The 25,993-nt window shown below is 41.8% G+C and overlaps 3 protein-coding genes across 3 annotated transcripts; all 3 read left to right on the top strand.

Annotated features, from left to right (window-relative positions):
• Positions 1-1,937: 1,937 nt before the first annotated feature.
• Positions 1,938-4,034, top strand: LOC143550630 (uncharacterized). The gene is made up of 8 exons (XM_077041249.1): positions 1,938-2,174; positions 2,704-2,794; positions 2,883-2,952; positions 3,030-3,152; positions 3,230-3,322; positions 3,400-3,529; positions 3,735-3,816; positions 3,908-4,034. The coding sequence occupies exons 1-3, from the start codon at positions 1,938-1,940 to the stop codon at positions 2,948-2,950; spliced, it is 396 nt and encodes a 131-aa protein (XP_076897364.1). The 3' UTR covers positions 2,951-2,952; positions 3,030-3,152; positions 3,230-3,322; positions 3,400-3,529; positions 3,735-3,816; positions 3,908-4,034.
• LOC143550618 (putative inactive purple acid phosphatase 27) lies at positions 2,964-17,857 on the top strand. The gene is made up of 9 exons (XM_077041240.1): positions 2,964-2,978; positions 3,030-3,152; positions 3,230-3,322; positions 3,400-3,529; positions 3,735-3,816; positions 3,908-4,013; positions 16,321-16,526; positions 16,982-17,417; positions 17,507-17,857. The coding sequence occupies exons 1-9, from the start codon at positions 2,964-2,966 to the stop codon at positions 17,810-17,812; spliced, it is 1,497 nt and encodes a 498-aa protein (XP_076897355.1). The 3' UTR covers positions 17,813-17,857.
• A 5,887-nt stretch (positions 17,858-23,744) lies between these two features.
• Positions 23,745-25,962, top strand: LOC143551334 (pentatricopeptide repeat-containing protein At5g50390, chloroplastic-like). Its single transcript, XM_077041797.1, has one exon. It carries the CDS (start codon positions 23,773-23,775, stop codon positions 25,852-25,854), a length of 2,082 nt encoding a protein of 693 aa, XP_076897912.1. The 5' UTR covers positions 23,745-23,772; the 3' UTR covers positions 25,855-25,962.
• The last annotated feature ends 31 nt before the right edge of the window (positions 25,963-25,993 follow it).

Genomic DNA, 25,993 nt, shown 5'->3' with positions numbered 1-25,993 from the left:
ACTCCGCCTGTTATCGCAGCTACGGATACTAGCCATCAGGGAAGGCTACCCGCACAGCAAGGCTACACGCACAAGGCACTAACTCTCAAATAATTCAGTAATGTCACCTAAAGAGGGAATGAGCAAGCCGGGAAAACTCCCGCCCAAAGCCGGGAAAACTCCCGCCCAAATGAGCCAGTCCGTACGCTACTGGAGGATCTTTTGTACTATACCGGCCAAGGTATGGACAAAGATCTGACCAAAGCTGCGACAGCTCACTGACAACAGTACGACGAGCAGCACGCTCTAGTACTTAATGTCACTATCAGCCGCTGCCTACTCTCCAACCCTTGTCGTGGCACGTGCATAGCCTGCAGTTGGTGGAAAAGGAATAGTACACAGCCGGCCATGTCACTATCAGCCGCTGCCTACCCACCAACCACCAGCACGGCACGTGCGTAGCCCACAGTTGGTAGAAAAGGAATATAATACAGCCGGCTGTACCTTCTTGGACACCTACCTTCGGCTATAAATACTCCAACATCTTGGAACGGTATCATCATCTTCTCTCTAGCTATTTCTCTTAATATACACTTATATTCAAGAGCAACCTAGTCTGATTCTCACGCCGGAGGGTGGTCACAAGGAGGTACCCCCCCCCCTTCTCAGTGACGAGCTCACGGTGTCTGTTTTGCAGGTCACCAGAAGAATAACCATCTTGCCGGACCTAACCCTCGTGGGAAACATCTATTTAACCCCCAGATTATCCGTAATCTGCCCGGGGTCAATTAGTGTTTCTTCAACGTATTTTTGTTATATTATTATTTTATCAGAAGAGGGTCTAAAAAAATTGTAAGCACGAGTGAAAATTTAGGAAAATATCTTGGATTTTTACTCTGCTTTAGTCTAAAATATTGAACCACTCAGGATATGCCAAGTAAAAAACGCATGTTTACCTTGTGAACTTATATAATAGAAACAAATATATGTTAATAGAATGGATAAACATCAAATTACTTAAAAGTACTCGATTATAACATTGACGTGGTAGTTGCAACCTTTTTTTAAATAGTCAAATATAAATTTATGGGCGTCGATGAGTTTTCCCGATGAACTCTTTTCAAAAATGTAATAGTTTTAGAGGCAAGAAACCAAAATGTATCAAAAACAAAGTAAATAAAACCGTGTTTATTTTTAGCACAAGATTTATCCAACAAGGTCTAAACAACCCAAAAAAAAAAATCTTTCGATGGGGATGACGATAAAGAAATCTTAAATATGAGGGAATCTAACATTGTTCTCTTGTGAGGGGATATGTCAAACTTCTCTTCCAAATTATGAACGATTTTTAATATAAATGGCAATCGCCAAAGCATCCTAACATAAGGGGGTGGTGTCCGTACAGAATATAAAGCCATAACACATGGCCCTAGAGGCTGTAAGTTTTTTAACCAGGATTCAGCATGTTGTGAATAGTAATTTTTTAGCTTCTAAAACCCAAATCTTCGTTATTAATAGAATTGGATTTTCTATTTAAAAGAGGACTGCGACGCAACTTGTTGCACGTTTACATGTCACTACTTTATTATATGATATTTTAAGTTTAGCTATGAAAATTATTACTTACTCGATTAAAGGTTACAAAACCTAAATCTTAACTTCTAAATGTTTAATAATTTCTTTATTAAATAATTGGTTTCTAACAAATTGCCATAATATTCAAACAAAATGATATATTTGTTCCTTAATACTTATGGCCCAAACTGCAGACAACCCCATGTTTGTACTTCGCATGAACCACGTGATCGTTGAATCAAAATTTTATTAGTTTTTTTTTTTGTTTCCTTCAATCCTATTTTATTTCTAATTTAGCACGATGAAAAATACATAAAGTCATCTATAAAAACCCTAGACAGTCTTCTCTTTAGAAACATACACAAAAGGTGTTATTAGCTTAAATGCCTACTATGAACAATCTAATTTCACTTTTCTTGTTTTTGGTCACGGCTACTTTCGTTTACACAGTTAGCGGTCATGGTTTGTTTTACTCTCGTCTCGTAAACGATGGTTTGGAGCACCAACCTCACGTTCCCGTTGGTGAACAACCGCTCGCTAAAATCGCTATTCATAAAGCTGTTATTGCTCTCCATAAATCAGCTTCCATTCATGCTACCCCTTTCCTTCTAGGGTCCAAGGTAAATCAGTTGTATTTAATTAATAATAGCTAATTAGATTAGTAGACAAGCATGCGGGTTTTATTTATTATCTATTTCGGAATTCGAAACTTTTTCTAATTGTACCGAGTCATGGTCTATATCCCTAATCAGAGTTGTGATTATGGTTTATGAGTTTGTATTCAGTTTTAGAGTTATATTTTTTCTGGTTAATAAGATTGAGAGTTTATTTAATCCAAATTCATTGTGTGCGTTAATGTTTTGGTGAGCTATATCACTTCGTTTTAAGACCAACCTCCGGGACAATATTTTGGTGAGCTATATCACTTCGTTTTAAGACCAACCTCCGCGACAATATTTGAACGGTCGTTCTGACCATAGACGGTCAAACTTTATTTTTTTTTTGTCAAAACGGTCATTTAACCTCTATCGGATGGTCGTTTAAACGGTGTGGGATTATTTGTCAGACAGCGTGTGTATAGCTGACCCCGTTTTTCTATAAGTATATATACTTTTGATATGATAATATGAATGATGATGATGATGATAGGGTGAGGATACTGAATGGGTCAATGTGAACTTTGAGTACCCTGAACCAACTAATGTGATTGGGTTGGAGTTTTTTCACCAGCAAAGTTCAAGTAACAATTTTTTTTTATCCTTGTTAAAATACTTGCATCTTATTCATTGTTTTCTAATTTTCTATCAAATACTAAATTTTTTTTACAGTGCATCAGATTGTTATTCTGAGTCCGGTAACTGGCCAGAAGCTCTATACATATGCACTGCCCCAATAAAGGTATAATAATAATGGGCAATTTATATGTTGTGTTATATTTAATATTGAGTAGTAACATGAAATATGTTTTGTAACAGTACAAATTTGCAAACCACTCTACTGCTGATTATGTTAACACTGGAAAGGCAACATTGAGCTTTCAGATTATTAACCAACGTGCAGATTTCTCGTTCGCGTTGTTTACGGGTGGTTTGGAAAATGTAAAATTGTGATTTTGTAAATTTAAAATAAACATTTGAAATTGTTTATGGCACTGATTTTGTTCATGGAATTACAGCCAAAATTGGTGGCTGTTTCGGACCCTATATCATTTGCGAATCCTAAAGCCCCTCTATACCCGCGGCTTGCTCATGGAAAGGCTTGGGATGAGGTACATTTTTTCAGTCATTTTTTTAACTTTTTAAATTTATGAGATGTTAATATGTGTTACGTGGTGCTATTGTGTAGATGACGGTAACATGGACCAGCGGCTACAACATCGATGAAGCGACTCCGCTTGTCGAATGGGGTTGGAAGAACCACATCAAAAAGATTTCTCCCGCAGGAACATTAACCTTTAAACGTGGCAGCATGTGTGGTATGGGTGTCTTATCTTTAACTCGAATGAGCGTGCGTAAAATCTTGATCACACGTGTAAATTTTGTTAACTATTGATCACACGTGTCAATTTTGTTAAATATTGATCACACGTGTCTATTTTGATAAATTTCCCCAATTGTTTAACGATACAACAATAGTGACATAACAATAGTGACATAAAATAACCTATGTTTGCCCGACAGGCGCCCCTGCTCGCACGGTTGGATGGCGTGATCCTGGTTTTATCCACACTAGTTTCTTAAAGGATTTGTGGCCCAACACCATGTAAGTCATGTGTGGTCTTTGTGATTACAATTTCTTTTATTTTATTTTATTTTTATTTTTATTCATATTATTTTATGAAATATTTTTCCAGATATGAATATAGAATGGGACATATACTGAAAAATGGATCAACTGTTTGGAGTAAAACATATTCATTCAAATCATCCCCATATCCGGGACAAGACTCGCTACAACGTGTTATAATATTTGGGGACATGGGAAAGTGAAGAAACACTAATCGACCCCGAGTAGATTATGGATAATCTGGAGGTTAAGTAATGTTTCCCACGAGGGTTAGGTCCGGCAAAGAAGGATGTTCTTCAGATGACCTGCAAAACAGACACCGTGAGCTCGTCACTGAGAAGGGGGGGTTCCTCCTTGTGACCACCCTCCGGCGTGAGAATCAGACTAGATTGCTCTGAATATAAGTGTATATTGAGAGAAATAACTAGTGAAGGTAAAATACCAGATGATCATACCGTTCCAAGGTGTTGGAGTATTTATAGCCGAAGGTAGGTTTCCAAGCAGGTACAGCCAGCTGTATAATATTCCTGTTCTACCAACTACGGGCTACGCACGTGCCATGCTGGTTGGTGGGTAGGCAGCGGCTGATAGTGACCAGGCCGGCTGTGTACTATTCCTTTTCCACCAACTGCAGGCTATGTGCGTGCCACGACAAGGGTTGGTGAGTAGGCAGCGGCTAATAGTGAGAAACAGTACTAGAGCATGCTCCTCGTACTGTTTGTCGGTGAGCTGTCACCCTGTGATTGGTTCATGGGCTGCTTTGGTTAGATCTTGTCTATTTTGTCCATACCTTGGCAGGTATAGTACAAAAGATCTTCCAGAAGCATACGGACTGGCTCATTTGGGCGGGAGTATTCCCGCCTTGCTCATTCCTTCAGGTGACACTGAATTATTGAGTTAGTGCCTTGTGCGTGTAGCCTTGCTATTAGTGTGGGTAGCCTTCCCTGATGGCTTGTATCCGCAGCTGCGGGGACAGGCGGGGTACTTCACCATTGGGAGGCTTTCCCTGCGTGAACAGATGGCGTACTGCGCGTAAGGTCTTCATCTCTGAGCATGGTGGGTCCTGCGGAACCAGTTGGTCCTTGCGCAAACGTCCCTCTTCAAGGTGAGTCTTGCGGGTCCAACTGGGCTCTGCTGGGACTTACCTCTTCAAGTCCCCCCAGTCCAATGTTCTTCTCATGAATTGTTAATAAGTGAGGTGAACTTTGGACTTAATCAAGGGGTTTTGAAAAGGATTTAGTTTTAAGGTTGTCCGTGGGGATTCTTCCCGCGGTTTCTCTAATGTCAAGCAGAAATTCCCGACTTTTCTGCTTGATCTTTGGGTATGATGCGGGTAGGTGTGTAATCTCCTCGCAAGTCAGGAGCGTTGAGTTCCACTTGTGTAGATTCTCCATGAGGTTTTGGTAGTTTTGAACATAGTGATCAATTATGTTAAAACAACCAATTCCATCTTGGAGCTTCAAACAATCTAGTTCTCGACGTTCCCGCTATGCGGGGATGTTATTCCCGTTTCCGCAAGCATGGCCCAGAAGATCCTTCTTGGTTTCAATTCCCTGCGGAGTGCTAGGTATGTGAAGGGTTTCGCCTTGACACTGTACCCGCACTCGTCTTATAGTTACTTTACTTCCAATGTATTCCTGGCTTCAATACCCTGCGGGTGCTAAGTATGTGAAGGGTTTTGCCTTGACACTGTACTCGCACCTGTCTTATAGTTACTTGGTTGCCAAGGTAAGGGGTATAGTCCCGCTTACTTTTGAATCTTTTTGAATCTTTTTGAAATTCGAAGAGTTGGTGAAAGGATAAGAACAGTCCAAACTGTTGAAACGTCTGACGGTTTCTTCTGACAGTTTCAGGACGTGCAGGAAGTTATGGCGACGTGACAGTACATGGTCATTCCAGACGCTTTTTCAGGCGCGTGGGGGCAATTTTTTGGGCGCGTGGGTGCGGATTTTACAGCGCGCGTCCCGTCAACAGCTGTTGCCAGCTTGCTTTTTCCACGTGTCATAGTTTCATTGCACCAGCTCTTTTCTCTCTCCTCCGCATTAAATTCATCGCATTCATTGCGATGAGTATATAAAGGGGGAGAGGGTCCTTGGTAATCCACACTTTCACTTCTCTCTTCTCCTTCTAAGCGATTTCCGGCGAATACTCTTTCTGTCGAGCATTCTCCTGAAATCGTTCTTTACCTCCAAAACATGTCGTCTACTCATGATCCAGAAGCTATCGTCGAGGAGTCTGACTTGTATGTCGAGAACCCGACGTCTACGTCCGATAAGGACGATAAGAGCACTGTTGGCGAACGCCCGTGTGCTCTTCCCATCGAGCTTTACCGGTACATCGTCCGGAAGTTCATGCTCGAGCCGTTCGAGCCTGAGTTTCCGGAGCCACACCAGACGGTGTACGATGCCCCCAAGGGCAAAATAGGGGTATATGCCGCCTTCTTCGTCTACGGGAATCTTAGGTTCCTATTGACGAAGTTTGTATACCGTGTTCTGGATAGACACGGTGTGCACCTGACGGAGGTACACCCAATGGCGATCGCCAAGATCCGCCATTTTGAGTGGGTGTGCCTCATTCTTGGTGTGGATCCCCACGTCGACCGCCTGATGACCTTCTACTCCTGGAGGTACATCCAAGGCTGGTACACCCTGGTCACCCGGATCAAGGGTTTGAAGATCTGCGCTACCGAGCGCAGTCTTCGGTCTTGGAAGCGGGAGTTCTTTTACATCTCTGCCCGTGTCATCCCTATAGCGATGACATTTAAGAACGGGAGAGCTCTCCCCAGCCTTCACGCCTCCAACTACCAGGAGGCGGAATGGTTCTCCAAGATTTCCCGGATCCAGACTCCGGTTTACCGCTTTCCGGATCCGGGATGGTGATGCTCGGTATGAGCAGGGTGTGGAAGGATGCTGGGGCGGATGCGCCACAGATTCCCATCGTACTTGAATACGGTTTGAACTTTATCCCTTACGGTATGCTCCGTCTTCTTTGTTGATTTAAGGTTTTTTCTAACTGTTTTTCTTTTTATTTCAGAGGGAAATGACTTGCAGTCCCTCCTGCATCCGCGGGAAGCTGACGGTCCCGCTCGGTTGGGTACTCGCGCTCTTGACGAGAACGAGTTGCCCATCCTTGCGCAAACTGCGGATCGGTTTGTGGAGGCCTACCCGCCAGGCCACGAAATACTGAGCGCCACGCGGCCAGGTAAAAGACTATTTAACCCTCGCCCTCTGAATGCTGAAACCTCTGCCGGAATTCCTCTAATCTTGTCATCTTCTGATGAGGAATCCGCAGATGGTTCTTTTCTTGCGCGGAAGAAGAAGGCTGCTGGCGGGAAGGGCAAGGCGAAGGTAGCCTCCACCGCCGACCAGGTAAACCGGTCTGAGTCGGAGACCGAGAGTGAGGAGGCGGCGGGGAACCCAGGTGGTGTTGAGACCACTGCTCCGGAGGTTGAAACGGCTGTCACCTCCGAGCAGCCCAGGATGACGACGGTGACCATTACGAAGAGGCCGGCTCCATCGGGTTCGTCCCCGCATGTTCGCACCTTCAAGCTCAAAAAGACCCGTAAGTGTACATAACTTTAACTTCACATCTTTCCGCTATTATACTTATATATCTTGTCTTCGTGCAGGCGTGGATGCTACGGCATTCCAGAGTGGAGCGGGAGGGAGCAGCTCTGGACCCATGAAGGTAGGTTTGGTCAACCTACCCGAGGCGATGACCCAGGCGGCTACGTCTGCTTGCAGTACTGGTTCAGTTGCTCATCCCGTTGAGCCAACTGTTCCAGCTGTAACATTATCCCCGCCGGCCGTCAGTGCCATTTTCACAGAATCCATCACTGAGCCGGCGGTGATTTCTCTTGCGGGTTCTTCCGCAGCCGCGGCCATGGTTGTGAGTTCACCTCCGGTGAGTTCACCTCCGTTGGTTTCCACCGCGGCAGCCTCCACCATGCCTCCTCCGGCGCCTGCGACTACGGCCCGTCCTTCAGGTACGTTTGGGGTTGGGGCGTCTAGCCAATCCTTGCCTCCTTCCCGTCTCCTTGACCTTTTGGATGGATATCCCTTAGGTTCAGGTGATGGGTTTGGTGGCTATCGGCCTGTTGTCGACCCTACAGGTGCGTAGGGTTATTTTGGCCTATATCCCTTTCATCATTTCTCTCTCTTAACTGTTTTTTGTTTTATTGCAGTTCGTGATTCCAACGAGGTGTACGCTCCTCGGTGGAAGATCCGCCGGGGAACGACCCTCCGGACTGCTGAGGATTGCGTCGAATGGGCGCGTCACGCCGCCCCAAGTGGTGCGCTGGGGGAGGCCATGGCCAGCTACCAGGAAGGTAGGCTGTCCAACGAGCTCCGAATCCTCCTCGCTCGGATGCAGCCGCGCGTCGTGCTACTTTGTCGTGAAAACGACAAGTTAAAGACGGCGCGTAGCCTTGAAGTGGCTCAGGCGCGGGCTATCCGGGAGGAGAATGCGAAGCTTGCCGCCGTTGCTGCGGAAAAGGAGAAGGCCTTCAAGGCCCTTGAGGTTGACGTTCAGGCTCGTCTCGAGGCCCGTTCCAAGGCCGCCCAAGCTGTTAATGAACAGCTTCGGTTGGCTAAGGAAACTGCACGGAACGCAACCGAGAGGGCCACCAAGGCTGAAGCTTCTGCTGAGCCTCTACGCATCGAGAATGAGGAACTTAAAGCCATATTAGAGAGGCTCCAGCAGGCTCATGATGCCTTGGCCATGGAAGATGCCAAGAAGCTCCAAGAGATCTTGGACCAGAGGGGGGTGCTTGACCACACTGAGCGTAAGCTAAAGGGCGTCGAAGAGGCTGCAGCCAAAGATGTGTTGCTTGCCAACCTTACAAAGAACAAAGCCGAACGCGCCCGTAATGAAGCTCAAGCTGCCCTCCAGGAGGCTCTGGTTACCAAGGAATGGCTTCTTCGAGAAGCGTTGTCGCAGATATGGGCAGTTTCACAATTTCTTTACGCTTTTCCTTACACTGAAGAGTTTTTGATATACTTCTGTTTTTTAGGTTGTGCATCGGGTGTTCACGAACACATCATATGACGATGCGATGAGCGCAGCCCTCAACGCTTCTCATGAGGATGGGGAAAATGCTGGCTTCTTGCTTGGTCTAGGGTTTGTTGAACAAGGCATTCCGCCTTCCAACTTCCCTCTTTACAATGTGGATACTGAAGCTGCGTATGACCAAGCAGTGAATCAGTATGCCGCCTTCCCGCATCCGGTGGTGGAGAAGGTAAACGAGATTGCTGCTGCTGATGATGGGCTAGCTATGCTCAAAGCTTTCCTTGAACCGCCACATTCTACTGATGGTGCGGGTCCAAGTGGGAGTGGTCCTGAAGCTTGATACTTTAGATCCCTTTCCACCATTAGAGTAGATTTTTATGTTTGTAGACTTCTAATCTTGTATGCGGGTATGTACCAGCAATTCTTGTAATGTTTGAATGTTGATGGAATAAAAATTATTTGTTAATGCCTTGCCTTGTTTATTTCGCTCATATTTTGTTTTAACTTAGCAATTTCTTTTGTATTTAGATAAGTTAACTTCTCAACGTGGCAGATAATAAGTTAAAGTTTTGCTTCCTCTTTCGTGATTGTGCGGATAAGACCGTCACTTTCACTTTGTAGGATGGCTAAACTTTACCTATATCTGACCTGCGTGGAAGTTTTCCTCATCTTTTTCTTTGAAATTTTCTAAGTGTTTTGAATAAGTTAACCTTTCGACGCGCGGTTGCCAATAGGTCAATGTTCAGTTTCCTCTATCATGATTGTGCGGGTAGGACCGTCACTTTCATTTATTGGGATGACCAAACTTCACATATAGCTGACATGCGTGAAGGTTTTCCTTAGAAATTTTTACCGTTTTATGTGTTTATGCGGGTTTTGCCGCCTTCCACACGCAACGACTTACTTCTTCCCATATTTATGCGGTGAATACCGGCATATCAGCGTGGGAAGTTCATAAGTATAAAGGTAAGGCTATCAACACAATGTGAAAGGAGAATCATTTCCATTAGAAGTGGCTATAGGCCTTTTCTTTACAAGTTTGGAATTGATCTACATGTAACATTTGCGTAATTGAGCTCCGTTCCATGTTCTTGGGATAGGAGTGCCATCGAGCCTTTCGAGCCGGTATGCGCCTTTTCCCAAAACTTCTTTGATAATGTACGGTCCTTCCCAGACCGGTGCCAGTTTTTCTGGGCGCTCTTGGTTTGAAGCCTCGTTGTTACGCAATATGTAGTCTCCTACATTGAAGTTGCAGAGTTTTACCCGCGTGTTGTAGTACTTTTGCATTTGTCGCTTGTAGTTTTCTTCACGCGCTGCGGCTAAGTCTCTGTGTTCCTCGGTTAGCATAAGGTCTAACCGTCTTTCCGCATCATTGTCCTCTGGCTGAATCAAGACCCTTGGTTAGGGCAAACCAATTTCGACTGGGACCATGGCTTCAGTGCCATAAGTGAGGCTGAACGGGGTTTCTCCCGTACTGGCCTTTTTCAGCGTTCTGTTTGCCCAAAGGACGTGTGGAACTTCGTCTACCCAGCCGGATCTGTGTTCCAGGAGTCTTTTCTTTATGCCTTCGATGATGCTTTTATTTGCTCTTTCCACCTCACCGTTACCTTGCGGGTGTACCACTGAGGTAAAGGTGTGGGTGATTTGAAGTTCTTCTAGCCACTTTTGTAGCTTCTTGTCAGCAAAGTTGGTGCCGTTATCACTCACCAAAGTCTGTGGAAGTCCAAAACGACAAATAATAAATTCCCAAATAAATTTTTTAATATGTTTTTCGGTTGTTTGGGCTAAGGGTTTTGCTTCTATCCACTTGGTGAAGTAGTCGATGGCTACCACTAGGAACTGAACGTTTCCTGCTGCTGTAGGAAATGGGCCTGTCACATCGATGGCCCACTTCTGAAATGGCCATGAAGAGGTGACTGGAACAAGTTCATTCTTCGGGCGATGTGTGTTGGGTGCGTAGAGCTGGCAAGATCTACACTTTTTGATGTATGCCAGCGCATCCGTATGCATCCCCGGCCAAAAGTATCCCGCGTTGTTTTGCTTAGCTACAACAGCGCGTGGACCTGCGTGTACTCCACAGATGCCTTCGTGTACTTCCCTTAGGAGGTAGTCAGCATCTTGGTTGCCCACGCATCTTAAGAATAGGCCAAGAAAGTTACGTCTGTAAAGTATGTCATTGATGAGTTGATAGTTTAATGTTTTACAACGTATTTTTCTTGCCTGTGTTTTTAACTCTGGTAGTATACCCGCTGCAAGGTAATTTATTATTGGTGTCATCCACGTTTCTGTACCGGTTTGGATGACACAAATTTCCTTGTGCGGGACTGATGGTGCTTCAAGGAGTTCAATGCGGATGTCCTTTCCCAAATGGGTGAAGGCTAATGATGCAAGCTTGCTTAACGCATCCGCAGATTTGTTTTCGCTACGCTTGACGTGTATGACTTTACAATCATTAAAATCGCGCATAAGGGTTTTTGCTTGTGCGAGGTACAGGGCCATTGTGTCGTTCACGGCCGTGTACGTTCCGTTTATCTGGTTGGCTACTAACATGGAATCCACGTGGGCTTCCAAGTTTTTCACTGTCATTTTACGCGCAATTCTCAGCCCTGCCAAGAATGCTTCATACTCGGCTTCGTTATTCGTACTTGGAAAATCCAGTCGAATAGCGTAAGTGTATTCTTGGCCTGCTGGGTTGGTTAATTTCAACCCTGCGCCTGAACCCTCGTTGCTGGCTGCTCCATCAGTGTAGAGTCGCCAGACATCATTGATGTCCTGTGCTGGGGAGGGTTGAGCCTCCTCCTGGCACTCTTTCTCCCGCGAAGCGGGGACTTCTGCAATAAAGTCGGCCAGGACCTGGCCTTTCATAGCTGGTATTGGCTTGTACTTTATCGCATATTCCCCCAACTCAATTGCCCATTTGGCTAGACATCCCGATAATTCGGGTTTGCCTAGAACGTTTGCGAGTTTGAAGTTGGTGAGAATGGTGATTGGGTGACCCTGGAAATATCGTCTTAGTCTGCGTGAAGCTTGTACAAGTGCTAAGACTAATTTTCCAGAGTGGAGTACCGGGTTTCTACGTCTGTTAGGACACGGCTAACTTAGTAAATAGGCATCTGGATACCTTTCCGCTCTACTAGCAGGATTGCCCCGGTTGCTCTATCTGTGGCAGAAAGATATATGATTAATTCATCCCCTGCTTCTGGTGCTGTGAGCGTTGGGAGTTCGATCAAGCGTGACCGAATTTCCTGAAAAGCTGCTTCCGCTTCTGGTGTCCAGCGGAAGTGCGTTTTCTTTAAACAGTTTCTCAATGTTGACACGAATGGGAACGACCTATCCGCATGGTTTGACAAAAAACGGTTAAGTGCGACTAGGCGTCCATTCAGTGTCTTGTCTTGCTTGATGGTAGTAGGTGATTCCATTTTGATAATGGCTTCGACCTTTTCAGGGTTCGCTCTGAAGCCATCTTTAGTAACAATGACTCCCAAGAACTTCCCTTCTTCTATCCCAAAGGAACACTTGCTCGGGTTGAGCTTCGTGTTTATCTTTCTGAGCGTGTTGAAAGTTTCTTCGATGTCTTTCAATATCGCTTCTGGCTCAAGGCTTTTGATGACCAAATCATCCATGTAGACTTCCAAGTTTCTCCCAATTTGGGCATGAAACTCTTTGTCCATCAGGCGTTGGTATGTGGACCCTGCATTCTTAAGTCCGAATGGCATCATTTGATAACAAAATGTGCCATCGGACGTCCGAAATGCGGTTTTGTCCTGATCATCTACAGCCATGTGGATTTGATGGTACCCCTTATATGCGTCAAGGAAGCATTTAAGGCGAAACGGTGCTAATGAATCCATTTTGAGGTCAATTTCGGGTAACGAGTAACAATCTTTGGGGCATGCTTTGTTTAAATCTTTGAAATCTATAGACATGCGCCATTGTTTGTTAGCCTTCGGTACCATAACGGGATTTGCAACCCATGTTTGATATCTACTAACGCGTACGATGCCCGCGTCAAGGAGTTCCTTGACTTGGGTTCTACACGCGTTAGCCTGTTCCGCCCCCATTACTCTGCGCTTTTGTATGACTGGCGTAAAAGCCGGGTCACACTTGAGCTTATGCTCTGCTTTACTTCGAGGTACACCAGTCATGTCAGCTGGTGTCCACGCGAAGATGTCAGCGTTTCTCTGTAGTAAGCGTTTGAGTAAGGTGCGCGTAGGATCAGCGATTGTTGGGCCAATTGTAACAGCCTGGTCAGGGTATTTGCCATTGAGGGCCCATTTTTCTGGTTCGGTAATAGTTGGTTTAGCCATCTTTGGTTTGGGTTTAGATGAGACGGATGCGATGCATACCTGGGGGATACCGGTGATCATCGCTACACCCTCAGCAGTTGGCCATCCCATCATGCTGTGGACTGAAGATACCACGGCGTTGAATCTTGCCATCCCGTCTCTCCCGAAGAGAATGTCATATGTGTGATGTGGCTTCCTCATTACGACGAAGTCCACGTCTTCTGTGCGGGAGTATTTCCCGTCCGTGAGAATGACGGGGAAAGATAGGATACCCAAGGGGGTGTTTGTGCTGCCGTCGAACCCTTCCATTGAGGCGTAAACCGTTTCCAGGCGTTCTTTGTCTTCGTCGTCTAGCTTGTCGAAGAACTGCCTGTACATAACCGTTGACGAGGCGCCGTTGTCAGCAAGAGTGCGGGAAGTTATGTAATGCCCCAGCTGGCTTTTGATGACGATAGGGCCTTCCTTGCTGGGTCCTCTTGGCACTCGCGGGAAGCGCACCTCAGCTTCCTTCCATTCGCATGGTTCTGTCGTTCGCCTTTTTCTTCCTCTGATGTTGCCATGAACCATGTGGATGCTGATGTCAACGGGCTTTCGTCCATTGCCTTTATACCGGTTATCATTCCTTCCTCCATTCTTGATTGATGCCACAAGGTATGCAAGTCTTCCATCCTTGACGAATGTTTCAACAATATCCTTCAAGGATGTACACTCCTCTGTACTGTGACCCTTTGTCCCGTGGAAGTCACAGGATTTGCTCTGATCCGCATTAGGTCGTTGCCGGATCATTGTAGCTTTTTGCCATGGGAGTTTTTCGGTGGCAAATATCTCCGTGACGCTTTTGGTGAGTGGTGTCCACCGGTGTTTTCGGCTTGAAGGGTGCGTGTTATCCCTTCCGCCAACAAGAGGGCGAGAGCTGGATGAGGTGTCAAAGTTTACCCTTGACTGCCAAATACCTAGCTTCCTCTTTTTGTTCTGCCGGGCGATCCGAACATTGTTTTCTCTGGTCCTCTGCGTGTAGAGATGTGTACTCTGGGGAAGATCCCTACCCAGTTGCTTCTCCGTCTCGGCAAAGCGCTTGGCCGCCGTCATGATGGCATCCCATGTGGATGGCATGCCGTCCTTACCCGTCAACGTGCGGATAAGCTCTGGGTATTCGGCGCCCTGGATGAAAGCGGCGCGAACAAGATCTTCACTTATGTTGCCCAGACTCAGCTTCTTGGAGTTGAAGCGAGTGATGAAGTCTAGTAAAGATTCATCTTCCTCTCTCACGCAGTTGAGGATCGTCCACTGCTCTTCAGTATATTTCCTCTGTTGACTGAAGTGTTGGCTGAACTTGTGTTGAAAGTCCGCCCAATCATAGATGTGGTGGACCAGTAAACGATCAAACCACGCCCTAGCCGCTCCAGTTACTGACGGTTGCCCCCGCTATGAATCTGTTCAAGTGATCGTCTGGGTCGGATAGACCATCATAAGTGCCGATGTTGGACATCTGTTTGGCACTTCTCGGGGCGATTGCTTCCGCAATGTCCCTTGCAAACTTGGATGTTCCCGCATTTGCAGCAGTTGGTCTAAAGGTTTTGTAGAAGTCGCGTGGGTTTCCCCCCGCGTTCCTTGGTTTGAAGGTTTCTCCAAAATTCCTTCTTGGTTGGAAGCCCGTTTCTTTACTCTTCCCTTTCGCCCTATGGCGAGGGTTCGCGTCAGTGTCGGATTCCTCCCGATCATCGTCCGAGTACTCGCACTCATTGTTCATGTTGAGCTGTTGTCGAGTGCTCCCGAATTCGTCAGCCTGTTGGAGTGAACGCAAGCGTTCATCCAACTCAGCTTGGAATTCCTTCTGACGTGCTTCGGCCCACGCCTTAACTTGATCGAGTGTTTGGCGAGGGAGCCTCGTCTGTTTCTCCAACTGGGCATCAGTGAACCCCAGTGAAATATTGTTTACTGCACTTGCCCCGGCTTGGGTAACCGGGGTAGTGTTCGTAAAATTTGTGTAACCGCCGGTGTTCCCCCCAGTAGCTGGGGTTGTGGTTACCGGGGTTTCTTAGTCACTTACTGGCCTTGGGACCGGAGTAACGTTAACCATTTTTTCAGAAGTTTTGAAAAAACTGAATTAGTTCTAGCTTTTATGCACGGATGGCGCCAATGAAGAAACACTAATTGACCCCGAGTAGATTATGGATAATCTGGGGGTTAAGTAATGTTTCCCACGAGGGTTAGGTCCGGCAAAGAAGGATGTTCTTCAGATGACCTGCAAAACAGACACCGTGAGCTCGTCACTGAGAAAGGGGGGGTTCCTCCTTGTGACCACCCTCCGGCGTGAGAATCAGACTAGATTGCTCTGAATATAAGTGTATATTGAGAGAAATAGCTAGTGAAGGTAAAATACCAGATGATCATACCGTTCCAAGGTGTTGGAGTATTTATAGCCGAAGGTAAGTTTCCAAGCAGGTACAGCCAGCTGTATAATATTCTTGTTCTACCAACTACGGGCTACGCACGTGCCATGCTGGTTGGTGTGTAGGTAGCGGCTGATAGTGACCGGGCCGGCTGTGTACTATTCCTTTTCCACCAACTGCAGGCTATGTGCGTGCCACGACAAGGGTTGGTGAGTAGGCAGCGGCTAATAGTGACAAACAGTACTAGAGCATGCTCCTCGTACTGTTTGTCGGTGAGCTGTCACCCTGTGATTGGTTCATGGGCTGCTTTGGTCAGATCTTGTCTATTTTGTCCATACCTTGGCAGGTATAGTACAAAAGATCTTCCAGAAGCATACGGACTGGCTCATTTGGGCTGGAGTATTCCCGCCTTGCTCATTCCTTCAGGTGACACTGAATTATTGAGTTAGTGCCTTGTGCGTGTAGCCTTGCTATTAGTGCGGGTAGCCTTCCCTGATGGCTTGTATCCGCAGCTGCGGGGACAGGCGGGGTACTTCACCATTGGGAGGCTTTCCCTGCGTGAACAGCTGGCGTACTGCGCATAAGGTCTTCATCTCTGAGCATGGTGGGTCCTGCGGAACCAGTTGGTCCTTGCGCAAACGTCCCTCTTCAAGGTGAGTCTTACGGGTCCAACTGGGCTCTGCTGGGACCTACCTCTTCAGAAAGGTAGTACTCGCTAGTCGCTAATATCACGTTAAAAAATTTGTTATTCTTTATATTATTCACATAATTCTTCTATGAAATCATGTATTTAGGTCGAACGTGATGGATCAAACGAGTATTCAAGTTATCAACCGGGATCCCTTATTACTACCGACCAATTAATCAATGACCTCGATAACTATGATATAGTTTTTCATATAGGAGATTTGCCATATGCAAATGGATTTTTATCACAATGGGATCAATTCACAAAACAAGTAGAACCCATTTCATCAGTAAAGCCATATATGATTGCGAGGTTCATATAGTTGTATATTTGATGTTTTTATGTTGGATTAGGTGGTTTTACATAATAAAAAGTAGTTTTAGGTGACTGACTAAATTTTAAGTGCTTTTAGGTAATTTGTTATCTCAGATAGCAGATTATGACGACACATCAGTTAACTTTCCAAGTGATAGTCCTAAGTAATCCAATTGTGGCATATGGAATCCGCTATCTCCAATAGCGGATTACGCAAACCACCATTTTTGGACGATTAGACATTGATTGCCACTTGGAAAGTTAGCTGATGTGTCGTCATAATCCGCTATCTGATATAACAAATTACCTAAAAACACTTAAAATTTAGTTAGCCACCTAAAGCCACTTTCTTTTTTGTAAGACCAACTAATCCAATAAAAAAATTTGTATGTTTGAGCATTAAATTGTATATTTATGTATTTATATTAACAACTTATGTTATTATCATGCAGTGGCAATCATGAACGTGATTATCACAACTCGGGATCCTTCTATAACACTCCTGATTCGGGTGGGGAGTGTGGTGTGCCCGCGGAGACTATGTACTATGTACCAGTAGAAAACCGAGCCAAGTTCTGGTACTCAACGGATTATGGAATGTTTCACTTCTGTATAGCCGATTCAGAGCACAATTGGCGAGAAGGTTCAGAACAATATGCATGGATAGAGAAATGTTTGGCATCAGTAGACAGAAACAAGCAACCATGGCTAATATTTTCCGCTCATCGTGTTCTTGGCTATTCTTCAAACGATTGGTTAGCCAACGAGGGTGCCTTTGAAGAGTCGATGGGACGAGCTCACTTACAAAAGCTATGGCAGAAATATAAAGCGGACATTGCATTTTTCAGGCATGTCCATAATTACGAACGAACCTGCCCTATATATCAGGTATAGTATGCTCATACGTATATATTATTTTTCCTTCTTTTAACTTTCAATGACCAAGAATGCTAACTAATTAATCTTCCTTATGGTAGAATCAATGTGTGAACTCAGAAATATCTCATTATTCTGGTACTGTGAATGGGACGATTCATTTTGTGGTTGGTGGCGGATGGAGCCATTTGTCAGAATTTACTACAATTAATACATTTTGGAGCTTGTATAAAGATCACGATTGGGGATTTGTGAAACTGACTGCTTTTAATCACTCTTCACTCTTGTTCGAGTACAAGAAGAGTGCAGACGGAAAGGTTTATGACAGCTTCACAATCTCAAGGGACTATAGGGATGTATTGGCATGTGTACATGATGGTTGTGAAGCTACCACTTTGGCAACTTAATTTATGGTTAAAAGTTTCGGCAGACGTTGCAAAATCCTACATAAGAATTTCGATGTTGTGTCGTAATTCATATGTATCAAATATTTCTGCTACTAATATGTAGAATAACTGTGTCCAAGTTTTTTCCTCGCTACTGGTTCCTTGTAGAGGTATTAGAGCTATGGGCCTTGCACTTTGTAGATTTAAAGAATAAAGTTTGTAGGTTTTTTTTTTCGAACTGTGAACTTCTATAAACAAGGCCAGAGCCACGGCACCCTCCACAACCCGGAGGAAAGCCAAGAAAAAACAAGGAGAAATAACTACATCAAAATAAATTTACACCAATCTGACCAACTAATCGATTTGCATCTAGATCTATGTTTAAACCAAAGGTAATTTAAAGACCTAATGTCGCAAATAATATCTTCAATCTTCGTCTCCTTCCCTTCAAAAATCATAGCGTTCCGAGCCTTCCAAATTCGCCAACAAGCAATGATAATAATACCTTGAAAAATTTCTTTTCTTTGTTCTTAAGCCCCACATGGTTATAACTTTCAAGCATGTCTAACCGAAAAAACCAAAAAGGACGTAGTTTTGCACCAAGAAATCAAAGCATTTCAAACCTTTAAGTTCAGCGGACAACCCATGTAAATATGATCAGAGTTTCTAGTTGTTACTTGTTAGTTGTAATAACATGTTTTATTAAATAAATAAACACTATGGCCTATGGGGTGAGTCACGAAAATGTTAACATTGGTAGAATCGATGTGTAAGTTGATGTTTTTTTTTTATTTTATGTTTTCCGGTAGCGAAGAAAATGGTGTATTTGTGATGATAATGACTATGCAAAGAAAAATAATTAATTAAAATATTTTGGAATAATGAGATCGGCCCATGTAAACAACCGTAAATAATTGAATGGAATAGTTGGGCTCGTTTTAGCCCCAAACTACAGCCCAAGATAATGAAACATGTCTACATGGCACAAGTCCGGAAAATCGATATTTGAACCTTACTGAGTTAGGCTCAAAAGTGGTACCACCAATTGTACCAGGCGGGCAGGCGGTTCAATAGGGTTGACAAGTTAATTTTTATAATTTAATAAAAATATAAAATTAACCTAAAAAATATTTCAGAAGTACATGATTTGATGGTATAAAAAAGATCGTTAGGTTAAAAATGATTAATCAGATGGTATAGGAAAGGTCGCCAGGTTAAAACTTTTAATCGGAGGTAGACATGGGCTCCTAAAAGTCTTTGGTCTAAAGTTTGAACGATAAATTTACCTCGGGCTAAAACCGGTACGACGGTATAAACCGGTATACCGGCGGTTCAAATACCCCAACTTACTAGACATATATATGCTTAAATATGCCATTAATCTTTTCTTTTTCTTTTTTTCCTTATTTTAATATAGTTGTGAGTGTTTTTGTTTACCTACGTTGCGATATAGATTTTGTTTCAAACCATACCGTGTTGAATTTAATCTTACTAAAATTTTTTTATCCAAATAAACCTAGAGACATCCGACGGTCACTAGAAAGATATTCAACCAAGTATTGGTTTATCACAATGCTAAGAAGCATTGCTTGTATGCATTAAGCTTTGGAAAATTGTCCCTTGTATGGAAATGATACACAACCTGTTCTCGTCTTCTCGAGTTTCACTTAAAGGAAAAAAAGAAAAGAAATGAACGGAAAGTGGGGAATTTTATAGTGTAAAAGCTTTTTTTTTTCAATATGGGTGTGCGTAGTGCAGTTTGGTACGATTTTGGACTAAAACCAAACTGAAAACCAAAACTTTGGTTTTTGAGTTTTTTGAAACTGTTCGGTTTCGGTTTTTTGGTTTTCGTTTTGGTTTAGTTTCAATTTTTCCATTTAAACTTGAAAATTTATAGGCCGGAAAAAAAAGTTGGCAAAAAATAATAAATTTAGGTATAAATAATTTTGTTAATTATTAGCTAACTAGCTTTTAAACCCGTGTATTACACGGGATTTACCAAATGATAAAAATTAATAAGATTTGTTATTTTAAATAAGACACAAAATTAAAGATAAAAAGAATTGAAAAATATAGTAAAAACAATAAGAAGTCTGGAATCTCAATTTTACAAAGTTGATAAAATCTCTTTATATTTTATATGAAACATTTGTAATATTGTCATAAGTAGGTAATATCCAATATTATAGGACTATAAACACAAACAACATTTTTATTTAATGTTTTTATTTTGTATTTTTTTTTCTTTCAAATAATTCATTTTATTAATTTATATATTAACAAATCTCATGTATACATGGTTCTAGAGCTAGATTGTGACATTCGTCAATTTCGGGTCTTGTTTGTATTCGTTTTTGTATTTGTTTATTATGTAAACCGACCCGATTTGTAAACCGAAGCTTATGTTATAATCAAAATGATGGATTTATGTTATAATATTGTTTCACACTTGTTGGGTCTTGAAAACATCCTACCTTTATTTTTATTTATTTATTTATTTTTATTATTATTATTATTATTATTTTGTTTTGTGTTTTTGCCTTGATCCATTTTGCATGAAAACTCTTGTGTCTCACACCCATATTTGACCACCAACATTACCCTCTATATACACCACATTTCCTCTTCATTTTCCCTTGCTACAACTCCAAAAAAAAACTCTCTCAAACATCAAAGATTCAAGGTTATCTTCTTAAGTGTTCTTGAAGGTTTTTAGTCTTTCATCTTAATTAGTTTATGTAGCCTTATTAATACTTGTTTATGGTTGTGCAACATATATATAATATACACCCCTTGTTTACCTTTGGTAGTTACTTCTCCGATTCCGGTCGGTGGGGTTTCGGACCTCATAAGGCAAGGCTTCATGGAGGACTTCGTGTCCTTGATATATATACATCTATATAACTTGTTCATACATATTAATCTTGCTTATTTTAGTTTGTTGGTCATGTTTACAAGTTCCATGGTTATGGGTTTTTAAGAGTCTATGCTTCGGTTTAACCGTAAATAGCTCTAAACCGTAAACCGAATTTTGTTACTAGTTTTGTTAAATAAGTGTTTAAACATACTTATTGTTAGATCTAAGTTTCTAAAATCATTTTTACAAATTCTATGGTTATGGGTTTGTAGAATCTTACCTCGGTCTTAACTCGAAACACGATCCGAACCGAAAACCGAACTTTTGTTTAAAGACCTTATTGTTAACTTTTGGTTGTAAAACTTAAAGTATTTTTTTTATTTGTACATTATTATACAAGTTCTTTAGTGTTTGGACATGTGGAAACCAAGCTGATTCTTACTCGCTTAAGACACACAAGTATGTTTTTTTTAGCCATCAAGACTTGTATATTTCTTTAAAAATAGTTACAAATTGATTTTTAAATATTTTCTTTAGTACTTCGAAATGTTGGATCAAACTTGATCTCATAACAAAGTTTGGACCGACAAAACCGAACACTCGCTTAACGTGCGTTGTTAGTTCTAAAACAATGGAACTACATACTTGGTTAAGTCTTATTAAATTTTATTGAGTTATCTCATAACATTCAATATTTTGAAAAGTTGACTTTGGGTTTGACCAATTATCAAGACCCGAACCGACAACCCGAACACTCGATAAAAAAAACCCGTTTTAGTATCTTTATTCCAAAGGGATTTGCATTCTTGCATTTTATCCACCTTATTACTTAACATAGGTTGAGTAAATATTAAGGTTAGATACTTTTACCCGGTTTCGAGCAAACTTACATTTTTAAAGGGTTATTATTATAAATTCTTAAATAGTTACATTTTAAAACCTTGAACTTTAATTATTTACATTTCTCAACATTTATTTTGTTTAAAGACCTTCAAGACAACCTTTCTAAATTCAATACTTCTTTTCTTTTTAGGCATTGTGCGTTAAACTCGTCGTTCCGACAAATCTCCAAATTATCATCTTTCAAGTTTACTACTTGAAGGTGAGTACTTCATACCCCATTTTCCATCTTTTATTTTGGGGGTGACATTTCATACTTATTCAACAAAATGCTTTATATTTGAATCTTAAACCACAAACGTAGTTGTATACTTTACCTAAATAATTGCTCGATTTGGTGTTCTATGCTTATATGCCTATGTGTTTATCGCTTTTGGTTGGTGGAACTATAAAATCCTAGACTATTTGGCATCCCCTTATAGCTAGGTGTCGCTAATGTGTTTAGCGATATCTATTTATCCAAATGACCACTTTTATTTATTGTTTCGTATGCAAGTTTTGTGGCTATCTTTATTATATACTAATATGATTAAACTTGTGAATTGCTCACCAACTTTTGTGTTGACAAACTTTATTTTATGAAATGTTGTAGGTTTGCATCTTGGTTGATTTATGATTGTGAAGAAAATGACATCAAAGACCTTAGGATATTAGTAAAAATGAACAATATCAAATTTGCCATATTTTGTGATATCTTGTTTATGGTTATTTTATGGATAATTGTTATGTGACATTTTCGATGTTATGAAATGAAATGAGTTTATTAAATACTGTCACTTTAATTAGTGGTATGTGCTTATGGACAATCATTACACCTCGACATGTTCCGCCGCCCTTGGTCGGGGTGTGACATAGATAAAATAACAAATATGATAAAATGAATTTATTTAGATTTACACTCATAGCTTAATTTTTTTTTAATTCTCTAAGTTATAACCTTTTGTCAATATGGGTTTAACCCATAACCTATGGATTGCTAGGATGAATGAAAGAAGAGATTAGAGAATTAGGAAAGAAATTTAAGCTAGGATTGAAAATGGTTATGACACCTAAGCATCATTATTTTTGTTTACTAGAACGGTAAGATAAGATAAGATAAGATAAGATAGACTATTATGCATTTGACCAAAAATATTTTAGTTACATATTTTTTATAGGGAAAATTCCGAAAATAAGCGTTTATGAAAACAAATTTCAAGTTTTAGGTGTCATTTGCAAAAAATTCCAGAAACAGGTATTATAAACTAGTCGTGGCGAGTATATTTTGATAACACACGATTAGTTTGTAGAACCAATTAAAACTTGCCACGTGCCCTTAAATTAACCGTAACAAGCATGTTCAATAATCATTTACTCGTCACGACTAAATAAGTTTCATGCCTCGTAATCAACGCCCACGAGTAATTCATAAGTCCTTTAGTCGACGACTAGTTTACCTGGTTTACATTCCCTACACGATAACTTATTAGTAGTTAATTCGTCGTGACTAGTTTAACCTTACAATCTACTTGCCGCGACTAAAGGACTTATGAATTACTCGTGGGCGTTAATTACGAGGCATGAAACTTATTTAGTCGTGATGAGTAAATGATTAGTGAACATGATCGTTATGGTTAGTTTAATGACACGTGACAAGTTTTAATTGGTTCTACAAACTACTCGTCACGACTAGTTTATAATACATATTTCTGAAATTTATTGCAAATGACACCTAAAACTTGAAATTTGCTCTCATAAACGCTTATTTTCGGAAATTTCCCTTTATTATATTCATATAAATTACTTAAAGTAAAAAAAATTAGGAATTTGGTTCGGCGGTTTGAATTTTTATTACATGCAAAACCAAAACCAAACCATTCCATTAGTTCAGTTTTTAAAAAAACATAAAACCAAACCATCGGTTTTTTGTTTTGGTTCAGCCTTTCATTTTCAGATAGGTTTTTTGATTTCTTGCCCACCAGTTCTAGAATGAAATGAATTAAGAAAACAAAAGTTCATTTTCATACATTTTTCCTTCGTTTAATGAACTCGGGAATACGAATGAGTCGTTCTTGAGCTAAACGAGCTCGGCTTTGTTAAACATAACCGGGGCCGTTCGGTTTCAGTTGGCAAACAAAACTAAACTAACTTCCACCAAACAAATGACGGATTCTTCTATGCTGATGACTAATTCATGAACCCCGTTCATAATAATCTTCATCTTCAACTACAATCTCACTCAATTATGGCTATGAACATTGCTTTATCATCTCACAAGAACAACAAATCAGTTATCGAAACCACCAATTACCCATTACCAGATGTTAAAACCCTCTTACTTTCCGGGTCTTACTCATTAACCACAAGAAAACCCAGATCACACGCGCCTGGAATCACTTGTTCTTTCGTAGAACAACACGGGTTACACCCGAAACCCAAACCGAACCCGAAACCGTTGAAAACGGGTTATGAGGTAGTTAAAAAGGAATCTCAATCTGGGCTTTGTGGGCAAATTGAGAAACTGGTTTTATGTAAAAAGTATAGAGATGCATTAGACTTGTTTGAGATTTTGGAACTCGAGTGTCGGTTTGATGTTCGGGTTGGTAAGAGTACTTATGATGCTTTGGTGGATGCTTGCATTAGTTTGAAGTCGATTCGGGGGGTTAAACGGGTGTTCGGGTACATGGTTGATAGCGGGTTTAAGCCGGATTTGTATTTGAGGAATCGGGTGTTGTTGATGCATGTGAAATGTGGGATGATGATTGATGCACGCGTGTTGTTCGATGAAATGCCTGAGAGGAATTTGGTTTCGTGGAATACGATAATTTCCGGGCTTGTGGATATTGGGGATTTTGTGGATGCGTTTCGGTTGTTTTTGGGTTTGTGGGAGGAGCGGTCGGAGGCGAGTTCGAGGACTTTTGCCACGATGATGCGTGCGGCTGCGGGGCTGGAGTTGATATATCCGGGACGGCAGTTGCACGCGTGTGCGATTAAAATGGATGTGAGTCAAGATATATTCGTGTCGTGTGCGTTGATTGATATGTATAGTAAATGTGGTAGTATCACGGATGCCCAATGTATTTTTGATATTATGCCTGAGAAGACGACGGTGGGTTGGAACTCGATCATTGCGGGGTATGCGCTTCATGGGTATAGTGAAGAGGCGTTGGAGCTTTATTACGAGATGCAAGATTCCGGTGTTAAAATGGACCATTTTACCTTTTCAATGATAGTAAGAGTCTGTACGAGACTAGCTTCGTTGGAACACGCTAAACAAGCGCACGCGGGGCTCGTGCGCCATGGTTTCGGGCTGGACATAGTTGCCAACACTGCACTTGTTGATTTTTATAGTAAATGGGGACGAATTGATGATGCATGCAACGTGTTTGATAAAATGCCTATGAAGAATGTCATTTCATGGAACGCGTTAATTGCTGGATATGGTAATCATGGTCGTGGGATTGAAGCTGTAGAGTTGTTTAACCGTATGATTAGTGAAAGAATGGTCCCAAATCATGTAACGTTTCTTGCGGTTTTATCGGCTTGCAGCTATTCTGGTTTATCAGATCAAGGGTGGGAGATATTTGAATCTATGCCAACGGATTTCAATGTAAAGCCTCGGGCCATGCATTATGCATGTATGATCGAGTTATTAGGCCGCGAAGGGCTTTTGGATGAAGCATTTGCTTTGATTAGAGACACACCGTTTAAGCCTACGATCAATATGTGGGCTGCTTTGTTGACTGCTTGTAGGGTCCACAAGAATTTAGAGCTCGGGAAACTTGCAGCCGAGAAAATATACGGGATGGGACCAGAAAAACTTAGTAATTATGTTGTTATGTTAAACATATACAACAGTTGTGGAAAACGTGAAGAGGCGGCTTCGGTGTTTAATTCTTTAAAAAAGAAGGGTTTAAGGATGCTGCCTGCGTGTACGTGGATAGATGTTAAGAAACAACAACATATGTTTCTTTCAGGAGATAGATCCAAATCCCATGTTCAGATTATTAAAAATTTGAAGAAATTAATGTTGGAGATTGAGAATCATGGTTATGTTCCAAAGAAAAACTCTTTGCTTCCTGATGTCGATGAACGGGAAGAACAAATGTCATTTTATCATAGTGAGAAACTTGCGGTTTCTTATGGGCTGATTAATACAACAAATTCAACACCGTTGCAGCTTGTGCAGAGTCACCGGATTTGTGATGACTGCCACCTGGCGGTCAAATTGATAACTAAGGCAACGGGACGAGTGATTGTTTTTAGAGATGCTAGTCGGTTCCATCGTTTTGAAGACGGGAAGTGTTCTTGTGGTGATTATTGGTGAAGGAGATTTTATATTTGCACAACAAAATTTTGTTTTCTATAACATATTATATTCTGTTGTATAACAAAACATCAGGAACCAGTATTACATGAGCAGTTTTCAGTTAAATTTTTTTATAGATATTTGTTGTCACATCATT

This window comes from Bidens hawaiensis, unplaced genomic scaffold, assembly GCF_021521415.1.
Source record: "Bidens hawaiensis isolate Kalapana, Puna unplaced genomic scaffold, B.hawaiensis_p1.1 tig00001016_1, whole genome shotgun sequence".
NCBI lineage: Eukaryota > Viridiplantae > Streptophyta > Magnoliopsida > Asterales > Asteraceae > Bidens > Bidens hawaiensis.
This window is presented reverse-complemented; position numbering and strand designations above follow the sequence as displayed.